This window comes from Acomys minous (assembly GCF_964271855.1).
Source record: "Acomys minous genome assembly, chromosome: 6".
In the NCBI taxonomy this organism is placed as follows: domain Eukaryota; kingdom Metazoa; phylum Chordata; class Mammalia; order Rodentia; family Muridae; genus Acomys; species Acomys minous.
In genome coordinates this window covers 60,632,409-60,658,266 of record NC_140487.1, presented here as the reverse complement: position 1 = coordinate 60,658,266, position 25,858 = coordinate 60,632,409, and the positions used below count along the sequence as shown (strand labels likewise).

Sequence of the window (25,858 nt, the reverse complement as noted above, 5' to 3'; positions counted from 1 at the left end):
TCGCATGTGTATGTTTGCCTGTATGTCTGTTTGTGTACCACATGTGTGTCTTATACCCACAGAGGCCAAAAGAGGGTGTAGGAGTTACAAATAGTTTCCATGTGGGTGCTGGGAACCAAACTGAGGTCTCCTGCAAGAGCAGCAAGTGCTCTTTAACAGCTGAGACACCACTAGCACTTAAATCAAAGTTTCTGCTCAATGGTATATTTAGCACTTAAACCTTCTTTTATTTGTATGTTTGTGGGGGGGGGGCGTACAGTATATGCAGGTGTGCTCACCTGTGTGCATACATGGAAGACAGAGTTTTTCATCAGGTGTTCTCTCTCACTTTCCTCTGTATCTTTTGAGATAGGATCTGTCACTGACCCTGCAGCTGTTTGGACTAGCCTGGCTAGACAGTAAAGCCCCAGGCAGCTGCTTATCTCTGCACCCCGAGCCCTACATTACAGACACAGCACGGTGCTTGGCTTTTATGTGAGTGCTGGTGATCTGAGCACAGGCTTCCTATGCTCGCACCGCAAACTCTTTATCTACTGAGTCATCTCCCAGGCCTGGATTTTTCTTTTGTCTGTCAAAAAAATTCTACACACGAGAGAAAAGGATACATACAGGGGGAAAAAAAAAAGCTCATCTTTCCAGTTTTCTATCCTTTCATGTTTTTAATGAAAGCAAGAATGGACAGACCTTGGCATAAGACAGGATTTGGTGAGACTGTGACTTCCTCATGGGGACCAGAGCCCTGGGGCCACAGGCCTCGGTAAGTGACAGAGTTCAGCTGCAGGAGTAAGAAAACCAGGTCTCTAATCTTGTCCTCGGGCTCTCATTGCATGTTATTCTTGGGAAGCATTTCACATTTTGCCGGCACATAGTAGGTCCTCAGTACATTTGTTTTCTTCTAGTCAGTTTTCCTTCTATAATCGTTAATTTGCTGGACAAGTGGATTTTGTAAGCAGGATGCACGGGGAAAATGCTCTGATGGTGAGAGCCCACCAAGGTCTAGCCAGCTTTCTCTCTGCTGCTCCAAGTGTTTCTCTGTAGGGTGGTGTCTTTATGTGTAGACTGTTCCAGCTTGTGCTGTACTGACACACAAGGGTATGTGAGGATTTTTCCCCCATTTGTGTCACTCTTTTTAAAAGAAGAAAGTTATTTTATTTTTAATTATATGTTTGACACACGTGATTCCAGATGCCTGTCAGCTCCTCTGGAGGCGAAGTCACAGGCGTTAGTTGTAGGCCACCTGATGTCTATGCTGGGACCTTTTATCCACTGGGCAATTTCTTGCCCATTTGTGGCACTACTTAAAATTATGTTTGTAGGGCTGGGGAGACGGTCCAGTTGGTGAGAATGAGAACAAGTTTGAGTCCCAGCACTCCTGGAAAGCTGGGTGTACTGTGCCCCTCTATAACCCTAGTGCTGGTTTTTGGGGGGGGGGAGTTTATGTGGGGGGAGAGTGCTGTAAAGAAGGGGGAAGGGAAGCAGACAGGTCCCAGAAGCACTCTGGCTAGACAGTGAAGAAGACATTTGACACTGACCTCTACCCTCTACACGCACACATTACATTACACACACACACACACACACACACACACACACACACACACACACACACACACACACCAAGTAATATTAAGTTCAAAGCCAGGTGTGGTAGTGCATGTCTCACATTCAGAGTGGGATGTGGAATTCTGAATTCAAGGTTAGCCTGGGCTAAATGGTTGTCTTGAGGCAGCCTTACTCAACAGCACAATCCTGTTAAAACCGTCCAACAGGCATGGAAGTGCATGCTTATAATCCCAGCACTTAGGGAGGTGTGTCCGCTGGAGAATCCTAGTGAGTTTGAGGCCAGCCTGGTCTACACAGCAAGTTCCGTCAGCCAGGGAAGCCCTATCTCAAAACAAAACACATTCATACAAAGCCAAACCCAAACAAGCACCGCACCCCAAACAACCAAATAAAACCCAACCCCAAATTTGCCTTTTCCCCACTACTGGAGCTACTGATCTGTAGAGTCCCTCAGCGTCTTAGCAGGCCTCACACACCAGGCACAGTCCGTTCTTACCCATGGAGACCAGAGACTCATAGTTGCCCCTCATTACGTTCTTGTAGAGCTCCTTCTGCCACTCAGAGAGGTTTCCCCATTCCTGTTCTGAGAAATGGACGGCGACATCATCGAATGTGACAGGGACCTGAAACCAAACAACTGGGTCAGGAAAGACCAAAGTGATGACATCTTAGACTGCCAAACCCCAACCCCCATCTTTAGGACTAGAGAGGGAAAGCCTTCTTCCCAGCACTTGCTTGGGGATGGGATGGGGGGGGGGGGGCGCTTCACCAACAGCCTGCTGAAATCTGGCCATACTCCTGGCCAAGGAGTGGAGGGCTCAACTTGCCTGGGCCCTTCCAACTAGGAGCCCCAGGAAACCTGCGGGAAATGCGGACTCTTAGGCCTCACTCTGGACCTCAGAGAACAGTATGCAGTATGCCTTTAGTGAGATCCCACAATAGTCTTCAGGAGGAATTGGCTTACAGACCCAGTCTGTATGGCACGAAAAGAAAACCGGTCTACACTCATCTTCCTTTAGAACCTTTGGGAAAATAAGATTAAAACCCGTTTCTTAGCTTCTTAAGGATACTTCCTGTAATTAGTTTAATGAAATTGAGGATTTATAAGTAAACTAACAAAAAAAAAAAAGTCAGCACAAAACCTAACAGTTAAACTATAATCTGTTACCATCTCCCTGTGCAGTCTGATGGTAAACAAGCCATTAAGCACTGCTCATAGATACAACTGTCCCTTGGTACCCTCAAGGGATTGGTTCCACAACTCTCAGGATACCAAAGTCTGCAGATGCTGAAGTCTTTAAGTCACTCCATGATGGCATGCAATGCTGCCTCAATGTGAATAATCTACCAGTCAGGGGATGGGCTAGAAAGAAGCATTCATGTTCAGTGCAGATGTAATTTTCTTTTTTCGGGTATTAGCCTGGTGTGGACAGAAACCAGCATGCAAAATCAGAGTGTAGAGGGCAGACTGACAGGACAGGCTCTATGCCCGCTCTCTCAAGCCTTCTGTTTGCATCCTAGCTCAGGTTCTGGGAAGAGCCTTACTCATCCATTACCAACAGGAGAAATAATTTGCTTTTGGTGTGCCCTGCCTTGGGGAAGCAATACTGGAGGGCAGGGATCCTTCCCTCTTGTTTTCCCTTTCCTAACCATCACTCTCCCATTCTTCCAGCTGAACTAAATCCCTAAGCCATGTTCCCCTGCAGACAGGAAGCCTTGAGAAACTTCCTTAGGAATCCCCCAGTGGAATGGGTGTACCTTGGGAACCTCTCCATTGCTTCCTGGAGGTAGCCGCAGGATCCAAAAATTTCTGTTTTTGAGTAGATTCTCCATGTTCTCTAGGCGTCGCTGCAGCAGCCCGTACTCCTGCAGCAGGGTTCCCAGCACTACCCACTTGCTCTCCAGATGGTTCGCGAACTCCACCGCCGTCCTCTCACAGTCCGCTATCTTTTTCTCATTTGTCCCTGTCCTGCCCTCCAGGGTCAACAGCCGCATGGCCTGGGCCTCCAGTTTTCTCTCCACTGCTTGGACAGCAGCCCATACAGCCAAGCGAGTGATTTCTGCAGTGGGCAGTGGCTGTTCCTTCTGGGCTGCCGAAGAGGTATGGAAGGGAGTGTCCTTTTGCGTAGTGGGACTCTGGAGCAAGGGGTCCATGTCAGTCTCGGGAACTGTGGGTGATAGAGTCAGTGAGTCTTTCTCAGGAACTTCAGGAGAGTGGAGTGGAGCTTCCTGATGGTGGGTGGGGTGGGAGAGGAGGTGGACCCCCTGACCAGCAGCTGAAGGACGGTACTGGGCTTCTTCCTGGGGACCCAGGGATACCTGGTGATGTGCGTCTTGCTCAGAAGCGGCAGAATACAGGAATGAAGGTCCTTTCTGGAGAGCATGTGACATCTGTGTGTCCTGCTTAGGAGTACTGTCAGTCTGGGGCAGGGCACTTTGCCGGGGGGCAGAGGGAGACAAAGGAGGAATTTCTTTTGGGGGGAGAACGCAAGAAGGGAACGCAGTTTCCCTGGGGAGTCCAGCAGGGACCTGATGCACAGACTCTTCGTGTGGAACGCTGGAGAATGACAGAGGTGATGACCGTTCGTCCTCCATGTCCAGCTGCTGGACCTGTGTTCAAGGAGAGAAGGAAAGACAGGATTGAAGGTCACAGCCTCCAGCTGGCAAAACAAATCTAAGAGACATGCTAAAAGGCCCTCAGTTTTTGTGGCAAGGAGACACATTCCAAAGCAGCAAATCTTTTCCACTAGTGGGCACTGATCTAGACATCAGTGATAAAGCTATTAAGAACAACACACAAGCGATGGCTATGTCACCTTTGGATTTTCACAGATCCATCTTCCTCCCACAACTCATTACTTCAGATGTGATGAGTGGTGTGCAGGAGGGGAAGGGTACAGGGACGAAAGCAGGACACTCAGCGCTTGGCTCCATCAGCACCTATTGCTGCCCCTGTCACGACAGGCTGCTTACGGGACTTGTTTATCTGGGAAGATTTGCGGAGGCTGGATGGGCTCGGGGCACTGCAACAGGCTCTGCTTCAAGTGAAGGTTAGGGGAGATGTGGTGACGGCTACGGCAGGTAATTCAGCTTCCTCAGGAGCCAGGGTTTCCTAGGTAGATGGTCCACTGGGGCAGGGGGACATTGCTGGGCTGGGCTCTGTCATTGTGGTTCTTGAGAGAATAAGGAAGAAAGGCCTATAGTGCCTGAGGCCGTGTAGACATCAAAGAAATTTTGAGTGTGAGTATTGGGAAGCAGAGGCAGACTAAAGAGGAGTCTTCTTCTGCCACGCTGGTCCTCATCTTGCCAGATCCATGTTAAAATCTTGAGGCCATGCTTTTCTGGGAGTGCCCAGTTCATTTTCTCCGCTATTCAATACCATTATTAGAGCGGAGCGGAATTTTCCTATGAAAATTTTTGTTCTTTACTTCATAATATTCCTCCAAGGAATCTGTTCGGCTTCAATACTGTCCACCTAAGTGTTTGGTAAGGTAATTAAAACTTGTTTCCTTCACTTGAAAATTAACAGATCCCTTATGTCCAGCCTCATAGTGGGCGCTCTATAAATAAATGGCTGTTGATTCAGTCAACTGTAATTGATAAGGCAAAAAGGCCCCTTTCGCCATCTGTCAAAGGCTTGTCTAAACCCGCTCCATCCCTTCCACAGTGTCTTTCCTACCTTTGTTCACTAATTCACATACAGGTGACTTTGCTAAAGTAGCATCCTACTTTTAAGCCAAGGACTCTAAAAATTTTTGAGATCTTATCCTGTAAAGATCTTTAAGGAAAGTATGAGCCATAGCTCTGCTACATGGGAGCTCATTGGCAAAGCAAATATTTAGGATTTATTATGTGCCATAAACTGTGTTAAGCATTTTAAAGGAGTATCTCATTTAAGCCTCAGAAAACCTGATGAAATAGGCACTACTAGAATTATCATCCACATTTAGCCTGTGGGAACCCTTGCCTCAGGTCACACAGGCTCCAGGCTCTAGAGTCTGACCTGTAGGCCTCAATTACAGACAAAGGCAGCTGATAGATTTGAATCCTGAGGTTGGTGATTAAACTGAGGGATGCTAGGCTTACTACAGGCATCACCCTGGGATGGAAGGCCTTATTCCTTAAAGACATTGGTTTATGGTGGTGTCAAGAGGCCCCTAGAAAACCTAATGCAAGCAACGAGTTCTCCAAATACATAAAGATGCATAATTATACAACCACTGAAAGAGCTCCAAGACCGTTAACTCTTAACCCTTCACTGTTGACAGCTCCCTTCGGGGGAAGCATCAATCACACAGGTAAAGGAACCAACAGAGCTAACACAAATAGGTATATTAAGGCTGTCTTCCTGAGGACTAGAGTATTTGCCTACCATTAGTAGGAAGAGGAGAAAAAAATACCTGGAGGGCAGGTTGGTCGCCCATGTGATATGGAGTGTTACCTCAAACAAGAAAAAAGGCTTCACAGTAGAAACTAAAGCCAGCAGGGCAAGACATCTTTATTAAGCAGCTGAATCACAGCTCAAAGGAAAAGAGTACTTTTTGTCTTCTCTGCTTAGGGGCGTGGGGTACCCGGAAAGGGTCTGATGGGTGAAAAGGTGTGTCGCACTACCTAAGTCCTGATACAATGTCAATGTCATCAGTTCCAGTAAACCTGTGGCTTGATCTTAGCCTTCAGCAAAGATATCTAAAACGAATAAGCTGCTAGTAGGTGAGGAAGGTTAGAATTCCTCCGCGCCACATTTCATAGATTCTACCTGTCTCTCTCCCCCTCCATGTGGTTAAGTGAATGGGGCCTTCAGGATCCATGCCAACATACTAGAAACATGCATAATGGCACACATTTGTCTTCTTACAAAAGCTGTGCCATTTTCTTATATGACCCAGGATGGTTCACTCAGAATTACGTGACATGAAAGGGTTTTGAAGACCTAAGCCCAGAGGTAGGCATGTTAGAAAAAAAAAAACCTTCCTTTTATTTCCCAGGAGTTTTGTTATTGTTATTTTAAGAACTGCGAGGCTTTTAGAAACCCATCCATCTCATCCCTTCCTGTACACATAAGAAACAGGCTCAAAGGCACGGACTCCCATGCAGCAAACCTAGCACAGCCAGGGTGCCTCAGAGAGCACGTTGGGTGGGAGGGCGTTTAATTATTGAATAGCCCTCCGAAGGGGCACATCAACCTCTTAGGCGCTCACTCGCCAGACCCCATCAATCCGTACCCCAACTTTGACGCGGGGGTTCTCCTGACGCAGAGGCTATGGGTCACACGGCCCCCCACATCGGAGAAGCTTGGCTGGGCGCTGCCCGCCTTCCCCTCCTCCCCCGACGGGCCGCAGCGAGTGCTCTGGCAGCCCTGGCCGCCCACCCCGGTGAAGCCTCCGCCAGCGCCTCCCCCTCCCCGTCCAGGCCCGCAGCACGCCGGGCAGGCCTCTACGCGGCTGCGGGCACCCAGCCCCGGCCGACACGCTACGTGACCTTGGGGCAGGCAGGGCAGATCGCCGCGGGGTGTCCGTGCCTCAGTGTCTCCGCTCTGCGAAATGGGAGAGCCGCGTCAGCGCCGCGCCCAGGCCGGGAGCCGCTCCGCGGGGCCGAGCTCTGCGGAAAACGTGCCGCCGGCCACCCCGACGGACGCAGCGCCGGCTCCGCAGCCAGGGAGCGAGCGCGCCGCCCGCGCCCCACCTCGGGCCGCGTGTCCGGGCGCCGTGCGGCCGCGCAGCCTCGCACGGACGGCCGCCGCTCCCGCCCGCCCCGGCCGGCCTCCCCCCCAGGGGGCGCGCGAGCCCGCCAGGGCGCCCCCTCCCCGCTAACGTCGCCGCGCCCGGCCCTTACCGAGACCCCAGGCCGGGCCGCCGAGCCCGAAGCACGCAGGCAGTCCCCGGGGCCCCGAGGCCGCGCGTCCGTGCGCGCGCGGGCTGCCCTCCCCGGAGCCGGGGCCGCCTCGGCCATGGCCCTGCGCCGCCCGGCCCGCGCCGCCGCCGCTGCCGCCGCCGCCGCCGCCGTGCGCAGCCCCACGCAGGCCCGGCGCCGTGGGCGGGCTGGCAGTGCGGCGCGGCCTGGCCTCGCCCGCCGGGGCTGCGCGGCCGTCGGGCCCCGGCCTGCTGGGGGCTGCGCTCGGCGGGCGGGCGGGCGGGAGCGGGCGGCGTCGGAGCGCGGCTGTGCGGGCTGCGCCCCGGCGGTGAGCTGGGCCCCAGCGCTCCGCGGCCGCCCCCCGGCGAGCTCGCCCGCCCCGAGCGGCCGACGCTGCGACCCCGGCTGCGGCCCGGGCCCCGGCTGCGAGCTGCGCGGCCGTCCCGGCGCCTCTTCAGCAGGGGAGCTGCACCGCAGCTGCCATGTTGCTACAAACTGCATCCTGGGAGGCATGTCCCTCTCAGGCGTTTCAAGAGGAGCGCTCCGAGGCTCGTCGGAGGCGGCCGGAACCCAGACAGCTCCATCTACAGCCGGTAGGAGCGAACAGTGAGGCGCGGGCCGCCGCGGCGCCGGACACGCCCTGAGCCCGTCGCGGCTCCCCGGCCCTCGCGGCTCACCTGGCGTCCTGGCGGCCCGGCGCCCTCGGGCCAGGCCGCGGCGGGCGGCGGCGGCGGCGGCGGTGGCGGCGGCGGCGGAGCGGAATCCGGGGCGCGCGACCCGCGCGGCGCGCTGGCTCTGGAGGCGGGCCGATGGGCTCCGACAGCCTTCCGCCCGCGGCCGCCTGCGCGTCTCAAACCCAGAACCCGGTCGTTGCCTTTCAAAACCTGCGCTCACAAAGGGATCGGAGAGAGCCGTCACACCAGAGAAAGCCGGAGTTCATGTGACCAGCGCGGTGCAGCCCGGGTTCCAGGGACGCGGGCTGTGGATCCAAGGGGAGAGAGAGAGGGGTGGGGGTGGGAGTGCTTTGTGAAAAGCCTCAGTGTTGTTTTCGGCCAGAAAGGACAGAATTCCTGGAATCCTTGAGGGCACGGGCTGGAAGGGGCTAGACGTGCTGCTTAGGAGGAAACTGAGGCCGAGCCTGGAGTGGCTTGCTGACCCCCAAGTTGCTGTTTCGCCCCCTTGTACACAGTGCTCTTTCCTATTACGAGGGACGACCCTCTTTCCTGGACAGGTTCATTGAAACGCGTGTTTACTGAACGCGGAACGAAAGAAGAAAAAAGTATGAGCCGGTGTCCTGGTTACAGTTAGGGATAAGTGATTCCCCCCAACTGGAACCGAGAGGAAAAAGCAGAATAATTTTTTAACTTGATGGAACCTCGGGGATGTCTGATTGGAGTCGGTCTTAGAAGGCAACCGGGCAATATGCAGCTCTCAGTAAAAACGGAGACCAGGCCAGGGCCATCTCATCCTGTCTTATCCGTGGAGTGTCATGATCGTGTGCCAAACACTCCCCGCCCTGTATGAATTGCCTATCATGTGTGCTGCCATAAACAGTGCACACTACCAGCTTCTGTGTTCTTGAAATTTTACATAAATGATATTTATTCAGGCCACATCCCGTTGTTTTCAAGGTGGATCATTGTTATTTTGAGATACAGCTTGTGTAAACAAGTCTGTCTATCTGGTCCATTCATTTTAACCACTATATAGTATTTGATTATCTTTTGGGGGGAAATGAAAGCAAACCTGCTGCCAGGGCGTCACATATATCACCGACATACGTGGCTCGTTGTGCTGTTTACTGGATACCGAATAGTGAGTGGCAGAGGAGTATCTTCAACTCTCCCAGGCTTCAAACTGCTCACCAGAGATGGTGCCCACATACCCTGCCACCCAACAACGCACGGCTTCCTGTTTTCATGTCCTGGTCAAGGTTTTGTGATAAGGGACTTGGAACCTTTGTCAAAAAGTTGAATGAGAAATGCAACTCCTCATTCTCATTTACATTTCTGTACCCCTCTTTTAAAACTTACAACACTAACGTTAGTTTTCTCACCCTGTAAGGTTTCTTCATAGGCTTTGGCTGTTCTGTTGGATGCTTTTTTCTCCCATTGATTTATAGTGTTTCATAAAAAATACACCCTGGTTATTAACCCTATCATCCACCAAACATTTAATTGTTTATTTAATGCATTCCTGAGACTAAGAATTAAACCAGGGCTTCTTGCATGCTGCTTTACCACTGAGCTACATCCATAGCCTCCCTCCCCCCCCTTTTAAAGTTACATTATGTACTTATTTGTCTGCAGGTAGGACGTGGGTGTGCTCATCACATGAGCACCTGTAGAGATCAGAGGACAACTTTTAAGTTGGTTCTCCCCTTTATTCATGTGAGTTCCTGGGACTGGAGTTTTTAAAACCTACTTTATTTTGTTTTTTTTTTTTAATGTCCCTTTCTCCCTTCTTCACCCCAGTCACTTTCAACACCCCAACAGCAGGCAGGAGAGAAAGAGGTTGGAGGGGAGAAGGGGCGTGGTTCTCTTTGGCTACTTCCTGCTGTTTAGGGTCCTTGCGTTCTTTGGTGCAATACCAATCTCCATCGTCAGGCTATTCAGCCAGCAACAGCCAACGCCGCAGCAGCAGCCTCCTCTTCCTCCTCCAGCCCTCTCTTCCAAGCGGTGTTCTCGCAGCCCTCCTTCCTCTGGCTCTCTCGCTCTGTGGGCTCTCGTATTTTTTCCAACTGGCAAAAACCACATCTCTAAACGAGGCAGTTCCCAGCTGACAAAGATCACGTGTTCTCCCACGAGGCTGTTCTCAGCTGTGGACAAGATGGAGCAGCCCCCATATCCCACACCTGGGATCAAAACAAAAACATGTTTACATATCATAACTGAGTTTTTAAATAACCAAAACTTCCACAACAGTACAGTATGGCATTTCAGCATTTCACTATGTCCATACAACCTAGATCAGGACAACTGGCTTATTCATTAGTTCAGAACTTACCGTTTCTTAGTGTGGGGATTACCCAAGATCCTCTTGGCTAGGGCCTCAGGTATGCTAAGCAAGCACCCCACTACTGAGCACCCCCATCCCTCTGCAGGTTGTATTGAAATAAACTCAATAAACTGTAGCCACAGTTTATTCCACAGTTTATTCTGTTTTGCTGTAAGAATCCTAAGATGATTCCACTTGAATCTACCATCTTACAGTTATTATCTGCCTCTCTTGTTTCTGCCTTTTGTAGCCTAAGTATATTTAAAAAGTGTTATTAGTATTTACTTTGTTTTGAGTTTGGTTTGATCTGTTTTTTTTTTTGTTTTTTTTTTTTTGAGACAAGAATTTCTGGAACTTAAGTTGATCTGCACTTGTAGTGCATCCCAGCCAGCATTCAACAGCAATGTTCTTGCCTCAGCTTTCCAAGTGCTGCCTTACAGAAGTGGCAGTATTCTAATTTTAAAGTTTCTTTTTGCTTTTTACCATTTACTTATTACACTTAATTTTAACTAGTTGCCATAAGTTATAGAGTATCTGCACAGGGTCTTTGTGCTGGTTAGTTTTTTGTCTACTTGACACATGTTTCAGTCCTTTAGGAAGAGGGGGCAGTGGTTCTCAACCTTCCTAATGCTGTGACCATTTAATACAGTCCCTCATGTGGTGACCACCAACCTTAAAATTATTATTATTTTTATTTTGTTTTGTTTTCTGAAACAGAGTTTCCTTTGTGTATTTCTAGCTGTCCTGGATTCAATTTGTAGACCAGGCTGGCCTTGAACTCAGAGATCCACCCGCCAATTCCTCCTGAGTGCTGGGATCAAAGGCGTGCACCACCACTCCCGGCTTCAACCATAAAATTCTTTCCTTTGTTATTTCATAACTGTAGTTTTGCTACTGCTATGAATTGTAAATATCTGTTTTCCAGGGGTCTTAGACGACCCTTGTGAAGACTTCCTTTGAGACCCACACAGGTTGAGACCCTCTACTACCAGATTGGCCTATAGGCAAGACTACTGGACATTTTCTTGACTGATGATCGGTGTGGAGAGCCCCGCCCACTGTGGGGGGCAAGCCAGCAAGCAGCCGTTCTCACCTCCAGAGTCCTACCTTGAGTTCCTGACCTGACGTCCCTTTATGAGGCTTACATAGTGTAAGCCATTTTGTCACCAAGGTACTTTTGGTCATGGTGTTTATCACAGCAGTAAAAAGCAAACTAGGACAGTCTTGCTATGTAGCCCACTTCCTTGGTGTCAGACTCAACATTTTCCTCCTCTGCCTCCTGAGTGCTAAGATTTGTAAGTGTGCCACCATCATAGCTACTACAGCTGTTTTTCCGAGACAGGGTTTCTCTGTGTAGTCTGGGCAGTCCTGGAACTTGCTCTGTAGACCAGGCTGGTCTTGAACTTACAGGGATCTGCCTGCGTCTGTCTCCTGAGTTCTGAGACTGAAGGAGTGAGCCGCTACCCAATTGTTGTCTGAGTGGCTTACTGCATTCTGCTAAGTCCTAGAAGCTTCTAGCCTCCGGAAATCTAACCTAGCCCTAGAATGTTTTTAGCCTCTGAGATTTATTGCTTAATAAATTCACCCTTACTTGTTCTTAGTGAGCTCTGGGCTGGCTGGTTCAACTCAGCTGTTCTAGCTCAAACTCTTCTCCCAGCTGATTTATTTAATCTGGCTTCTCTCTCTGCCTGGAATTGCTCTGCTTGGCCTCAGACTAACTCCGCAATCTGCTCTAAGCTTCTGGCTTCTCATTTTCTGACTTGTTCTGTCTTCACCTGAGCTCTCTCTCTGTACCCCATCTCCCTATTACTGCCCTGGTAAAAACTGCCTCCTCTCTCTGTAAAACTGCCTCTTAAGTAGCTTCCCTTTCCTCTCTCTTCTTGTGGGAGTTGGGCATATCTTATTCTGTCAAATATTCTCTGAGTTGTCACCTTTTCTGCCACTCAATTAGACATCACTTTCAAACATAGGTGCTTCCTTTACAAGCTAATTTTACCTTTCTTTGGGATTACAGGCATGCATCACCACTCCTGAACCTAAGCTTTTCTTTACCTGATACTTGCTGTATGCCAGGCTGGCCTTGAACTCAGATCTGTTTGCCTCTGTCTCCTGGATTAAAGGCATGTTTGTATTCCAGTGGGATCACACAGAGCTAGCAAGTCTTTGGATGTGATCTCTTGCCAGAACAGCCATGTTCTGAATTAACATTCCTCTACAGTCTGCTTTTCACTAGTTATTCTAGGCCCAGTGTTGGTAGTGGCACAAGCCTTTAATCCCATCTTGAGACACACATATCACATTCACACACACAATTAGTTAATTTACTTCACAGGAGCTGGTGAAATGGCTTAGCAGTTAAGAGTGCTTGGCTGCTCTTGCAGAGGATCTTTCCTTTTTTTTTTTTTTTTTTAAATTTTATCTGGGGCTAGGAAGATGGCTCAGTGAGTAAAGACTAGAGACATTTGCTCCCAAACCTAATGGCTATAGTTGGATCACTGGAACCCATATAGTGGGAGGAGAGAGCCACAGTTATTCTCTGACCTCCACACATGCCGCATGGCACCCCCTCACCATACAAAATAATTAATGAAAAGTAAGTCTAGAATATTGTATCTCTACAGAATTTTTCTTCTTGCCATTATTCCCTTAACAACACGGAATAGCAAGTATTTGCATATTATTTGCATGTATTAGGTATAACTAACTAACCTGGTGATGACGGAAGTATACAAGAAGGCACACGTAGGTTCTGTACAAATCCATTGTCATTTTAGCTAAGAGCCTGGGCATCCATGGGTTTTGGTATGTATGAGGGGTGTGTGTATGTGCGTGTGAAACAGACCACCCCAGGTATTGACAGTCTAGTGTGCTGTACTGCTGCTGCCTCAGGGACCCCCTAAGGCTTTGTACCATGTTCTATTTCACATTTTGCGGGAGTGTAGTTTTCTCTGTGTCTCTGTATTTTCTTTCTTACAATGGTGTGTTTAATTGTTTCTGTAATTGTATGTACTCTTAGTATTTCAAGATTGCCAACTGTATATTTAAACATCGATGTTACGTGTTCTGTAATCAGATATAATTTTGTTATGAACTTCCCATAGAGAAGATTGCTCTAATCTGTGTCCAAACTGCCCCGAACTGGTCTGATCTCAGAAGATGAACTGGCCCAGGCCTGCTTAGTACTTGGATGGAAGGATTGCTTCCCCAAGACAGTATTAAATATTTTCTATTTTCTTTAATAAATGGCTATTCTCTGTACAAAATGGTTTGTTTGTTTGTTTGTTTTTGAGACAGGTTTCACTATGTAACTCTGTCTATCCTGGAACTTAATATATAGACCTTGAACTCAGAGCTGCCAGCCTTTGCTGGGATTAACGGCATTTGCCAATGTGCCTGGTTACAAAAACATTTTATATGGTCAGCATTATAGCTGGGTGGTAGAATATTTGCCTAGCACGTAAAAGGCTCCAGGTCAAATTCTCAGTATATATAATGCTATTATTTACGTTTTATTTTAGTACATGGTAACTTTTAAAAGCAGGGTGAACAAAATAAGTTATTTGAAATGTATTTGCTTTGCAGCAGAGCTAGTGCTTTTTAATTTGAAACTGGGTCTAATGTGGGTTGGCCTGGAACTTGTTTTGTAGGTGAGGATGGTCTTGAACTCATGATCCTTCTGCTTCCACCTCCCAAGAGCTGGGATCACAGGTATGTACTACCACAGCCGGTCTCATTTTTGTAAATGACTGAAAAGAAAAATCTCTGGATAAAAACTAACCATGCCCTTCAAGTTTCTTCCAGCCTTATTAATGTATCAATTACTAGGATAAGTGTGTGAAAATATTTCATTTTTGATTTTTTTCTCATTGTTCTGTGTTCTTTTTTCTTTATGTATTTTCATGGCCTTGTTGGGCACATTAAACTTGTTTTTCCTCTGATAGTGTGACCTGTTGCGTCCTAGTAATTTGAGCCTCCGGCATCCAAGCCTGCTTTGCCTGGTAGCGTTAGTGCTCTCATGTTTGCTGAAGTAAGTGTGTAAAATAGTTCAATGTTAATCAGTGGATGATTAACATTGAACTATTTTACACACTTACTTCTTAGTCATCTGTCTTTTAGGCAGTTATGTGACACAATGTCAAGATCACTTTGCCGTTATCTGGGAATCAAGGCGGAGGACAGAAGATAAAGTACCCCACCTTTTAATTCCATGTGGTCCCATGAGGTAGTCCAGAGCTTCAGGGGCATGACCACTGTCCACAGCTGGCCAGTCACTGACCTGCCCTCATCATACGTAGAGAGCAGATGTGGTGCCTAGCATAGGTCATGTGATTTTTAGTCTCTTTTAGGAAGTGGGAACACTTAAGACAATGAAACTTGTTCTAGTGCAGAGATTTTAAAGGAGGGGTGGCTTGTGGCCCTTCTCAGCTCCTCTTGAGCCCTGGTAGTACACTAACTAGCTGAGAGGCAAGTGCCTTAACCTGATGAGCATCTTGCTGATCCCTCCCTGTTACTTTACATTTTTGGCTACTTTCTCCTTTTTCTTAGATTAAGCAGGTTTCCTTCCTTTTTGGGGGGTGGTGTGTGTGTGAAGCGGACTTTATTGATGATATTCAGGAGAAAAGGGCTCCCTAAGCCCCTCCCCTTCTTCTGAGATGGAAACTGAGGGGAGATGCTCAGTTGGGACAGGAACTTCTCACCAACTAAAGGTTGGTCTCTCTTCTCTCATGTTCTTGCTGGGGTGAGTGGTACAGGACTTCTGGGAGGCCTTCGAAGGCGATGATGTCCACTGTCCTGTTGCTATAGCTGTGTTTATTGTCATATCAGGAAATAAGCTTTCCAGAGTTGTCATTGAGAGCAGTGTCAACCATCTTGGAAGTAATGTCTTCCATCAAAGTTGGAAGAGGAGCTGGAGAGATGGCTTAGAGGTTAAGAGTACAATCCACTCTTCCAAAGGTCCCGAGTTCAAGTCCCAGCAACCACATGGTGGCTCATGAACATCTGTAATGAGATCTGGCGGGCGGGTGCACATGCAGGCAGAATACTGTATAAATAATAAATAAACCTTAAAAAAACAAAGTTGGAAGAATAGGCGTCACTATTAAGGTTGCAAGAGACAACCTGGTCTTTAGTGGGCTCTCCCATGCCTGCCTTACCACTGTCTTGCTGTCATTATATTGGCAGCTTACTCTGTGTGCCATGTCAGATCCACCACAGACCTCGAGGGTAGGAACATCGAAGGCCATGCCAGTGAGCTTCCCATTCAGTCTTGTGTGACCTTGCCCACAGCCTTGGCATCACTAGTGGGTAGAGGGAAGATGTTCTGGGGACCCCCCCCCGACAGCCTTCATGCCACAGCTTTCCAGAAGGGCCATTCACAATCTTCTGGGTGACAGTGATGGTATGGACTGTGGTCATGAGTCTCTTGACAATGACAGAGTTGATGTGGATGACCTTGGCCAGGGGGGCTAAGCGGTGGGTGAAGCAGGAAGCGTTGCCGACAGTCTTGACTGGGTTGTTATACTTCTTGGGGTTCATGCCCATCGCAAACATGGGGCATCAGCTGGAGGGGCAGAGATGATGATACTTTGATTCTATCCTTCAAGTGGGCCCCAGCCTTTTCCATGGTGGGGACACAAACGTAGACAATGGTAGACTCCATAACGTACTTGGCACCAACTTCACTCAATGATGTTGGCAGAATCTCACTCCTGGAAGATGGAGTTGGCCCTCCCATCAATGACAAGCCTTAACTGTGCCATTGAACTTGGCATGGGTAGAGTCATACCAGAATATGTGACCATGTTAGGTCAATGAAGGGTTTGTTGATGGCAATAATATCCACTTTGTCAGAGTTGAAGGCAGCCCTGGTAACCAGGTGCCCAATATGACCAACTCCATTAACTCCACCTTTACCATCATGGTCTTAGGGGTGAGGCTGGCTCTGACAGAGCAGACTGCTCTCTCTCTCTCTCTCTTTCTCTCTCTCTCTCTCTCTCCCTCCCTCCCTCCCTCCCTCCCTCCCTCTTCCTCTTCCTCTTCTTCCTCCTCCCTTCCTTCCTCCCTCCTTTCCTTTGTCCTTTTTTTATTTTTTGGAAAAGTACTCTTCTGTGTGTAGCCTTGGCTGTCCTGGAACTAGCACTGTAGGACAGGCTGGCTTTGAACTTACAGAGATGTGCCTACCTCTGCCTCCCCAGGTACTAAAATTAAAGGTGTGTGTTATCATACCTGGCTGCTGTTGCTGCCACCATTGCCTCTGCCTCCTCCTTTCTTCTTTCTTTTTCTAATTTTCCTCCTCTTCTTCCTCTTCCTCCTCCTTCTTGTTCTTGTTCTTTTTTAAAGACAGGGTCTCACTATGTCCCTCATTCTGCCTGGAACTTAGCAGGTCCCTCTGCCTCAGTCTCTGAGTGTTGGGATTAAATGCATGTGCAAACAGTGCTCAATAAAGCATGTTTTCTTCATATTTTCACCTTCTGCTAGGAGCCATCCTGCTGTTCTTTTAGTGGTGTGAATGAACATTTTAAATTGTATGGTTAACTTAGAAAGTCTAAAACCTGCTTCACTGGGCACGGTGGTGGATGACGAGGAACCCCAGCACTCAGTGGAGATGGAAGCGGGTGGGTCTTTGTGACTTTGAGGCCGATCTGGTCTGCATAGTGAGCTCCTGGCTAGCCAGTGTTTCCTAGTGAGACCTTGTCAAAAAAAAAAAAAATCTAAATGAAATTGTATCTCTCTCTTTTTTTTGTTTTAAAAGTTTAATTTTATTAAGAACATTATTCTTGAGATAAAGGCTCATGTAGCCCAGGCTAGTCTTAAATTTACTCTTTAGTGAGAATGGCTTCTGCACTGAGGTAGCACTGCTCCTGACATCGCTGCCCTTTGCTTGAAATCACGGGGACCATAGAGTGAGTTCATTTGGTCACTCCATCTTATGTTTTATTGTTGTCTATTATTTTAATTATCTCTGAGTGTGCCTGTGTGAATTTATGTTCATCACATGCAAGCAAGGTCTGGCAAAGGCCAGAAGAGAGCATCAGGTCCCCTGGAACCAGAGTTTCCGATGGGCAGTTATGAACTACCTGATGTGGGTTCTGGGAACAGAATCCAGGTGTTTTGCAAGAGCGTAAGTGACTGTCACCACTGAGCTGTCTCTCAAGTCCTTTAGTTTATGCTGCTGACATTTATTTACATTTATTATTTTACTTATTATTCATTCTAGGTTCTTTATCCATCTATCTTTGGTGTAACTATAGTGGGTATACAGTATTTGTGGGTTTAGACATAAAACATTCTGTAAAAATAGTCACTATTTCCTAAATAATATAGTATGCCAAGTATTTGTATAGCACTTATATCATAGTTGATGTGATTTAAGGTGTCTGGGAGGATGTGCAGAGGTCATATTCAAATGCCATAGGGTAAGGGCTTGGAATGAGTCCCCCCTCCCCAATATTGATGAACGGCCATGATTTTTTCCAACTAGTGGTGGTTCTATTGTTTAAGCAGTCCATTAATTTATTTTTTAAAGTTCTATGATTATGTGTCCTGGCTAGCTTTATGTCAACTTGACACAAGCTAAAGTCATCTGAAAGGAGGGAATCTCAATTGAGAAAATGCCTCCATAAGGTCCAGCTGAAAAGCATCTTCTTTATTATGATTGATAGGGTGAGGCAGGCCACTGTGGGTGATGCCATCCCTGGGCTGGTGGTCCTGAGTTCTATAAGAAAGCAGGCTGAGCAAGCCGTGAGGGGCAAGCCAGTAAGCAGCATCCTCCATGGCCTCTGTATCAGCTCCTGCCTCCAGGTTCCTGCCATGTTTAAGTTCTTGTTCTGGCTTCTCAACTTGCTTTTTGGTTATGGTGTTTCATGGTAGCAATAGAAAACCTAACTAAGACACTGTATTTTTACTTCTGGAAATACCTTAGTTAGTTAATTAATTAGGCAACAGGATCTCACTATTTAGTCCTGACTGGCCTCTGTATGTAGACCAGGCTGGCCTCAAATTCAGAGAGATCTACCTGCCATTGTCTCCCAATTGCTAGGATTAAAGGTGTAAGCTATCATGACTGGCTAGAAATCCCCTCCCCCTTTTAATGGTACATTGGTTTTCTTTTTTCTTTCTCTCTCTTTTTTTTTTTTTTTTTGTTTTTTGTTTTGTTTTTTCAAGACAGAGTTTCTCTGTGTAGCCTTGGCTGTCCTGGAGCTCACTCTGTAGACCAGGCTGGCCTCAAACTCAAAAAGATCCACCTGCCTCTGTCTCCCAAGTGTTGGGATTAAAGGCTTGTGCCAACACTGCCTGGCTGTACATTGGTTTTCATAGTATGCCAATTTTCTTAAGGTTTGGTATATATATACAGAATTTTACATTGTATTTTGATCATATTCACCCCCCTCAATTCTTTTCAGATCCATTCCTAATTCCATGCTTGTCCAACTTTATGTTCTCAATTAAAAAAAAAAAATCCAGTCCATTTACTACTGGCTGTAGCCTTTTGGGTATGTGGCCACCCACTGTAGTTTGTTTAACTTACCAGGGACCACACCCTTAAAGAAAATTAACTCTCCTTCTGGCAACTATCTATTATCAATAACAACTCAGCATGGGGTGTCTTTGTGCCCACCTCCTCCCTCTGTGCTGGGATTTTGCCTGGCTTGAGCTTACACAGGTCTTGTGCTTGCTTTCATCATTGCTGTGAGTTCATATGTGCAGCTGCCTTGTTGCATCCTTGTGTAGTCATCTACCATCTTTGGCTCTTACAGTCTTTCCACACACACCCCCCCACCACCTCCACCCCTGCCGCCTCTCTTCTACCATGATTCCTAAGCCTTGGTAGGAATAAGAGTATGATAAAGATGCCCCATTTAGGGCCGATCACTTTGTAGTTCCGTATTCTCTGCTCCTTGACCAAATGTGAGTCTCTGTGTTGACTGCCATCTACTCTAAAACGAAGCTTCTCTGATGAGGTTTGAGAGATGCGGCAGTCTATGAGTGCAACCGTAACTCATTAGGCGTCAGTCTAACGTGTCCTTTCAATGGGATAACAGTCGGTTCTCCCCAGAGCCTATTCTATTGATGCTGGTTTTTAAACTCTATTTTATTCGGGGCATCGAAGCCTCTACCTCCCTTCCACCAACCCCTTAACCCTGGGTAAGAGAAAGAAGGTTAGTGGGGAGAGCGGGGCGCAGAACCCTTAACTTCTCCAGCTGCTTAGGGTCAGTGGGTGCCTTTGGAGCAGTACCAACCTCCATCAACAGCAAACGCTGCTACACGCCACTCCCCTCGTGCCTCCCCCTCTCTCCCTCCCTGTCTCCCTCTCCCCTGCCCCCCTCTCCCCCTTCCCCCCCTCTCTCTGGTCCCCTTATCTTCCTTAGTGTCCTAGGCCACGCCCCTTCCTGTGTAGCAAGAGGCGGGCCTTTACCAACTGACAAAGACCACACCCAACAGAAGGCAGTTATCACCTATGGACATACTAAAGCCCAAACAAAAATTCCCACACTTGGGACTAAGACAAAAACATATTTACATAACAGAGTTTACAAAGAAACCTAAACTTCCATTACGTATCTTCTTTTGTATAAAACAATGGCTTTTTTTCTATAACATTAATAAACTATATACAACAAGATTAACTATTAGAATTATTGGGTAAGAATTACATTTACAATGTGCAGTCCATTTGTATTTGGCATTCTTGGAAAAAGTATTCCACTATCCATCCTTTCCTATCTTGGTAAGTCCGAAGTTCTATACCTAAATTACTTTCTTATCATATCTTATATCTATCAACCTAAAAACAGTTGTCTAGACCTTAAAACATCCTTTTAGACCTAAGACATTGTCTTAGTTCCTAAACAACTAAACTTAATTGTAGTAAGACTATGACCATCTAGTCTTCAATCGTATCAGAGACTTTAGAAGGAAATATTACCTAAGTATCTAGGAAGTATAGAGCAAGTGGCTTCCAAAACCATGGAAATGACAGAGGCAGTTGACTGCCTGGAGAGTCACAGGAGGTTTCTCTGGGTCTTTGGGGTATCCAGTCTTCAGCTTACTGGCCAAGAATATCTGACAGACTTTTCTGTGAAGCAGGAAATTCGAAGGACTGGCCAGTTAGTCTCTGCAAAGTCAGAAAGTCAATTTCTCAGTGTCCTGCTTGTTCACAGTTTCACAAACAGCCTGCTATCAGCTGTTGAAGGACAGTTTTTTCCTCCAGTGGCTGTTTTGCCACATTTGTTTCTTTGACGCTCATCATCTTTGAAGTAAATTAGAGGTGCTTCCAGGGATAGATGTATCTCTCTGTCAGAAAAGCCTTTTATTATTAAAATATTTTTAAATGCTGTATTCTATAGATCTCTGAAATGTTTGAAAACCACCTATTTGTCTACCATTTTATAGCACATAATCACCTCTATCTATCTATCTAGCAATGTTATTTGTTTCTAGCTATGTACTATCTGCTTAACCTTGAAAACATATACAAGAGAATAAATAAAGCTAAACTAGCACCTAACAAGACTACAATTAAGATTATTTATATGTGGCTTCTAAGCGTCTCCAGTCATCCCGAACAGTTTGCAATAGTTAGCTTTCATAAGACTAGAACTTTACATCACATTTTCAAATGAGTTGCATAAGTACAATACATTAAGCAGAAGTCGAATAAAGTAACTTTAAATATCTATCAATAAACAATAAGCAAGTTGCATATGTACAATACATTAAGCAAGAGTTGAACAATCTTAAATGTCTATCAGTTTATAATAACCCATACCAGTGCAACATATTTGAGACTAGTAGGTTCAATAATCTACCTCTTACCCTGTAATCTTATATTTCCCCTTTTTCTTTTATCATCCCCTTTCCTCCTGTCTCCCTGCCCCTCATTTTATGAGACAGGCTAAATTTTGTGTGTGTGTAGCCCTGGCTGTTATAGAACGCCCTCTGTAGACCAGTCTGACAAACTCAGATATCCACCTGCCTCTGCTTCCTGAGTGCTGAGATTAAAGGTGTGTACCACCACAAGTACATGACCATGATAATGGTGCCAGGAATAGGTCCCATCTTGTGGAGTGAGGCTTACATTCAAGCAGAGAGGAGTTGGTTATTATCATGGCATCCATGCCACTATTGCACCAGGGGTCATATCTTACCAGGCTGATGGTGATGATGGTGATGATGATGATGATGATACCAGGCTGCTTCTGCTGCTGCTGCTGCTGCTGCTGCTGCTGATACCAGGCTGATGGTGATGATGATGATGATGATGATGATGATGATACCAGGCTGATGGTGATGGTGATGATACCAGATCCGCCGCCGCTGCCGCTGCTGCTGCTGCTAATTATTGGGTTTTCAAGACAGGGTTTCTCTGTGTAGCCTTGGCTGTCCTAGACTCACTTTGTAGACCAGGCTGGCCTCAAACTCATAGCAATCCGCTGGCCTCTGCTTCCTGAGTGCTGGGATTAAAGGCGCGCACCACCACATCCAGCCCAGGCTGATTTTTTAAAAAAAATTCATTGGTCTTTTGACTGCATGCATGTCTGTATGATGGTGTCAGGTGCCCTAGGACTGGAATTATAGACAGCTGTGATCTGCTATGTGGGTACTGGGAATTGAACCCCGGTTACCTGGAAGAGCAGCCAGTACTTTTAACCACTGAGCCATCTCTCCAGTGCTCTTACCAGGCTGATGTTTATTACTCTAAACATGTCATATTATCTTTAGGGTATGTTTAGGTGAATTTGGGTTCTTGGATACTTAATCATGCTGTTACGCTTCCTTATTAGATTGTTTATTTCTGTCTTGTAATGTGTGATTGTGTGTTTATATTGGGCAGGGCTTGGGGTGTGTATTTTGGGGTTGTTCCTCTTGTTGTTGAGCTTGCTTCACCTGGAAACTCCAGCTTCTATCATTATTCTTGGACAGTTTTTATGTCTGTTTATTAACCTCTCAGAAAATGTAAATGTGAACCCCTAACCCGCTATGTATGGTACAAGCAGGTACAAGCTCTGGTTTTAAATTCTCATGGAGGATACTGCTCTTGCTGTAGCCAGAGCCCCAGCTTGAGATGGACAAGCTTTTGTCTCTGTGGCAGCTGTGCTGCTCTACTGCTTGCATTTTAGCTCGCCATTCAGCTGCAGATACCTACTGCTCTGCCTGTGAACACCGCCGGGAAAGGCCTAGGTTTTCATGTTCTGCTTGATAGGGACTGAGTAGCTGCGGGTCAGGACTAGTCATCTCTGTCCAGCGTGGGCAGCATTTGCTCCAGAGCCTCTTGTTGGGCTGGCTGAAATTGTCAGGTCTGCATCCTGTTGTGTTCCTGATTTCCTTCCCTTTTACAGGTATTCCACCTGCTGTGTGGCCTGAGATTGTAGCCTGCAAAGCCCTGCCTCTCTTCCTATGAAACTTGTATTTCAAACTGCTGTCTCAGCATTTGCTTCCCAGAGAAGCCACCTTCACATGGAGTTATGGTGTCTCTGTGTGTGTGTGTGTGTGTGTGTGTGTGTGTGTGTGTGTGTGTGTGTATGTAATTAACTTTACATCCCAACCACAGTTTCCCCTCCTCCCTCTCCTCCCAATCCTTCCCCGCCTGCCCTTTCTTCCCATCCACTCCTCCTTTTCTCCTCAGAAAAGCGGAGGCCTCCCAGGGATATCCACCAGCCTTGCCACATCAAGTTGCAGTAAGACTAGGTGCATCTTCTCCTACTGAGGCTAGACAGGGCATCCCAGTTAGGGGAAAGGGACCTAAGCAGGCAACAGAGTCATTGTTAGGAGTCCCACAGGAAGACCAAGCTGCACAACTGTTACTGACATATGTGCAGAGGGCCAAGGTCAGTCCCATGCATGCTGTTTAGCCGGCAGTTCAGGCTCTGTGAGCCTTCATGGGCCCAGGTTAGTTGATTCTGTAGGTTTCCTTGTGGTGTCTTTGCGCCCTCTGGCTCCTACAATCCTTCCTCCTCCTCTTCCACAGGATTCCCCAAGCTCTGCCTAATGTTTGGCTGTGGGTCAGTGCATCTGTTTCCATCAGTCGCTGGGTAAAGCCTCTTAGATGACAGAATGCTAGGCTGCTATCTGCAAGTATAGCAGAATGTCATCAACGTGTCAGGGGCGGGCTCCTTCTCACTAGTTAGCCATTCTCTCAATCTTTGTTCCCTCTTTACCCCCGCACATCTTGTAGGCAGGACAAATTGTAGGTCAAAGGTTTTGTGGCTGGGTTGGTGTCCCCGTCCCTCCACTGGAAGTCTTGCCTGATTACAGGAGATGGCTGCTTCAGGCTCCATATCCTCCATTGCTAGGGGCCTTAGCTAGGGTCACTCTCATAGATTCCTGGGATTTTCCCCATTGCCTTAGGTTTCTAGCTCTTCCCAGACATCCCCCGACTCCACTTGTCACCCCCTGTACTCTCTCCCTCTGTCCTCCCTCTACCTGGCCCCTCCTGTTCCTGTCCCCACCCTCTCCCATTTCCCCCTATCCACCTATTCTATTTCCTTTTCTCAGTGAGATTCAAGCATCCTTCCTTGAACCCTCCTTGATACCTAGCTTCTTTGGGTCTGTGAATTGCAGCAAGCATGGTTATCCTTTAACTTTAAGCTAATATCCACTTAAAAGTGAGTACATACCATGTTTATATTTCTGGGTCTGGGTTACCTCACTCAGGATGATCTTTTCTAGTTCCATCCATTTGCCAGTAAATTTCATAATGTCCTTGGCTTTAATAGCTGAGTAATACTCCCTTGTGTAAATGTACCACAGTTTCTTTATCCATTCTTTGGTTGAGGGACATCTAGGTTGTTTCTAGTTTCTGGCTACTATGAATAAAGCAGCTATGAACATAGTTGAGCAAGTGTCCTTGTAGTATGGTGGAGCATCGTTTGGGTGTCTACCCAGGTGTTGTGGAAGTTTTGGTTTATACGTAAATATGTTTTTTTGTTTTAATTCAGGTGTGGGATAATGGAGGCCGCTCCAGTTTGTCCACAGCTGATAACTGCCTCCTGAGAGGGCACATGATCTTTGTCGGCTGGGAACTACCATGTGCGGGGCTGTGGTCTTTGTCAATGGGGATAAAAGCCAGACCCAGAGAACTATTGGGGGGTTCTGAGAAAGAAGAAGGCTGCTGGTGCCTCCCCTTGCTGCTCCGGGTTGCTGTTGATGCAGTGTGATGAGGAGGAGTTGGAGATACCCTTGCCCCCAAGGAACCCGACAACCCCAAACAGCAGAAGGTAGACTATGCCCCCTCTCCCCACTAACCTTCTCTCTCCCCTACCAGGTTTTGGAGTGTTGGAAGGGACTGGAGTGGAGTAGGGAAAAAGAGATTATACAAATACGCCAACACCCAAGGGTGGTATAGCTGAGTCTTGAGGTAAATCTATTCCTAATTTTCTGAGAAACTGACAACTTGATTCAGGATGTGTTCTTGAACCTTGTGTGTGTGCTGGTGACAATGCCTTAAAGGTTTATGTGGAGTCCAGTTGTGCTTTGGACCTACGGCTGTGCCCATCTGCAGATCCAGTCAACACCAGGTAGGCTCAACAGGGACTTTTGATAACTTGGGCATGCGACTGTCTTAATTTTGGGCATATAGACTTTCCTTTTATTTTTATTTTTTGTCTTAGCTTTGTATTTGAAAGCATGTTTATTAAGTTTTATTCAGAATTTCAAGATATGCATATGGGCAATATATTTGGGTTATACATTAAACTTTTTTGATTTATGTGTGTTTTTGCTTGCATGTATGTATGTGTACTGTGTGCATGCTTGGTACTCATGGAGGTCGGAAGAAGGTGTCAGATCTGCTAGAACTGGACTTTTGGATGGGTGTGAGCTGCCATGAGCATTCTGGGAGTTAAACTCAGGTCCTCTGCAAAACCTAGTGCTCCCGTGGCTCCCTTTCCCCCTTTTTGAAATGGCATCACTCTGTAGCCCAGACAGGCTTGGAAAATTCATTATGTATTTTAGCTGGTCTTGAATTCAAAGTGATTCTTCTGCCTCAGCTTCCCAAATTCTGGAATTAATACATGTGAGGTACTACATCTGGCATTTTTTACTATTTTAAAGATAACATAGAAATTATTTGAGAATATATTGAGAAAATATTTGAGGATATATACTAATGTACAAATGGTCTTAATATTTTTTAAACAACCATGTATACATTGTAGAATACTTTAACAATTACACCCAAATTAAGAACTCCTACAGTTGTCAAAGAAAAAAGGCCTTGTTTTCTAAGCCTATTGCTTTGTTTTAAAATGGGCACCGTTCAGACATTTATGAGGTAGGGAAGGGTTGGATAAGGTGACAGATGGAGTCTACACAGGAGTCTGGGGGAAAGCAGGGCTGGTGTCAGTTCCACTTGCAGAGTCCTAGGGAGGCTGGATGATTCTTTAAGCCAAGGCCCAAGGGGAGGCAGGAATGTGCCAGGTGGCCTGGGGACAAGGGGAAGGAGATTGTT

General features: G+C 47.0%; 1 protein-coding gene across 1 annotated transcript in view; it reads right to left on the bottom strand.

Moving 5' to 3' along the window:
* ZNF777 (zinc finger protein 777) overlaps positions 1–15,951 on the bottom strand; it is a gene marked incomplete at its 5' end in the record, with an annotated part of 31,994 nt that extends 16,043 nt beyond the window's left edge. Inside the window, 4 exons of the mRNA XM_084784726.1 lie at positions 2,060–2,186; positions 3,322–4,173; positions 7,396–8,297; positions 15,750–15,951. Coding sequence (XP_084640852.1) covers positions 2,060–2,186; positions 3,322–4,173; positions 7,396–8,297; positions 15,750–15,951 — 2,083 coding nt within the window. The remainder of the gene's footprint in view (positions 1–2,059; positions 2,187–3,321; positions 4,174–7,395; positions 8,298–15,749) is intronic.
* Positions 15,952–25,858: the final 9,907 nt, after the last annotated feature.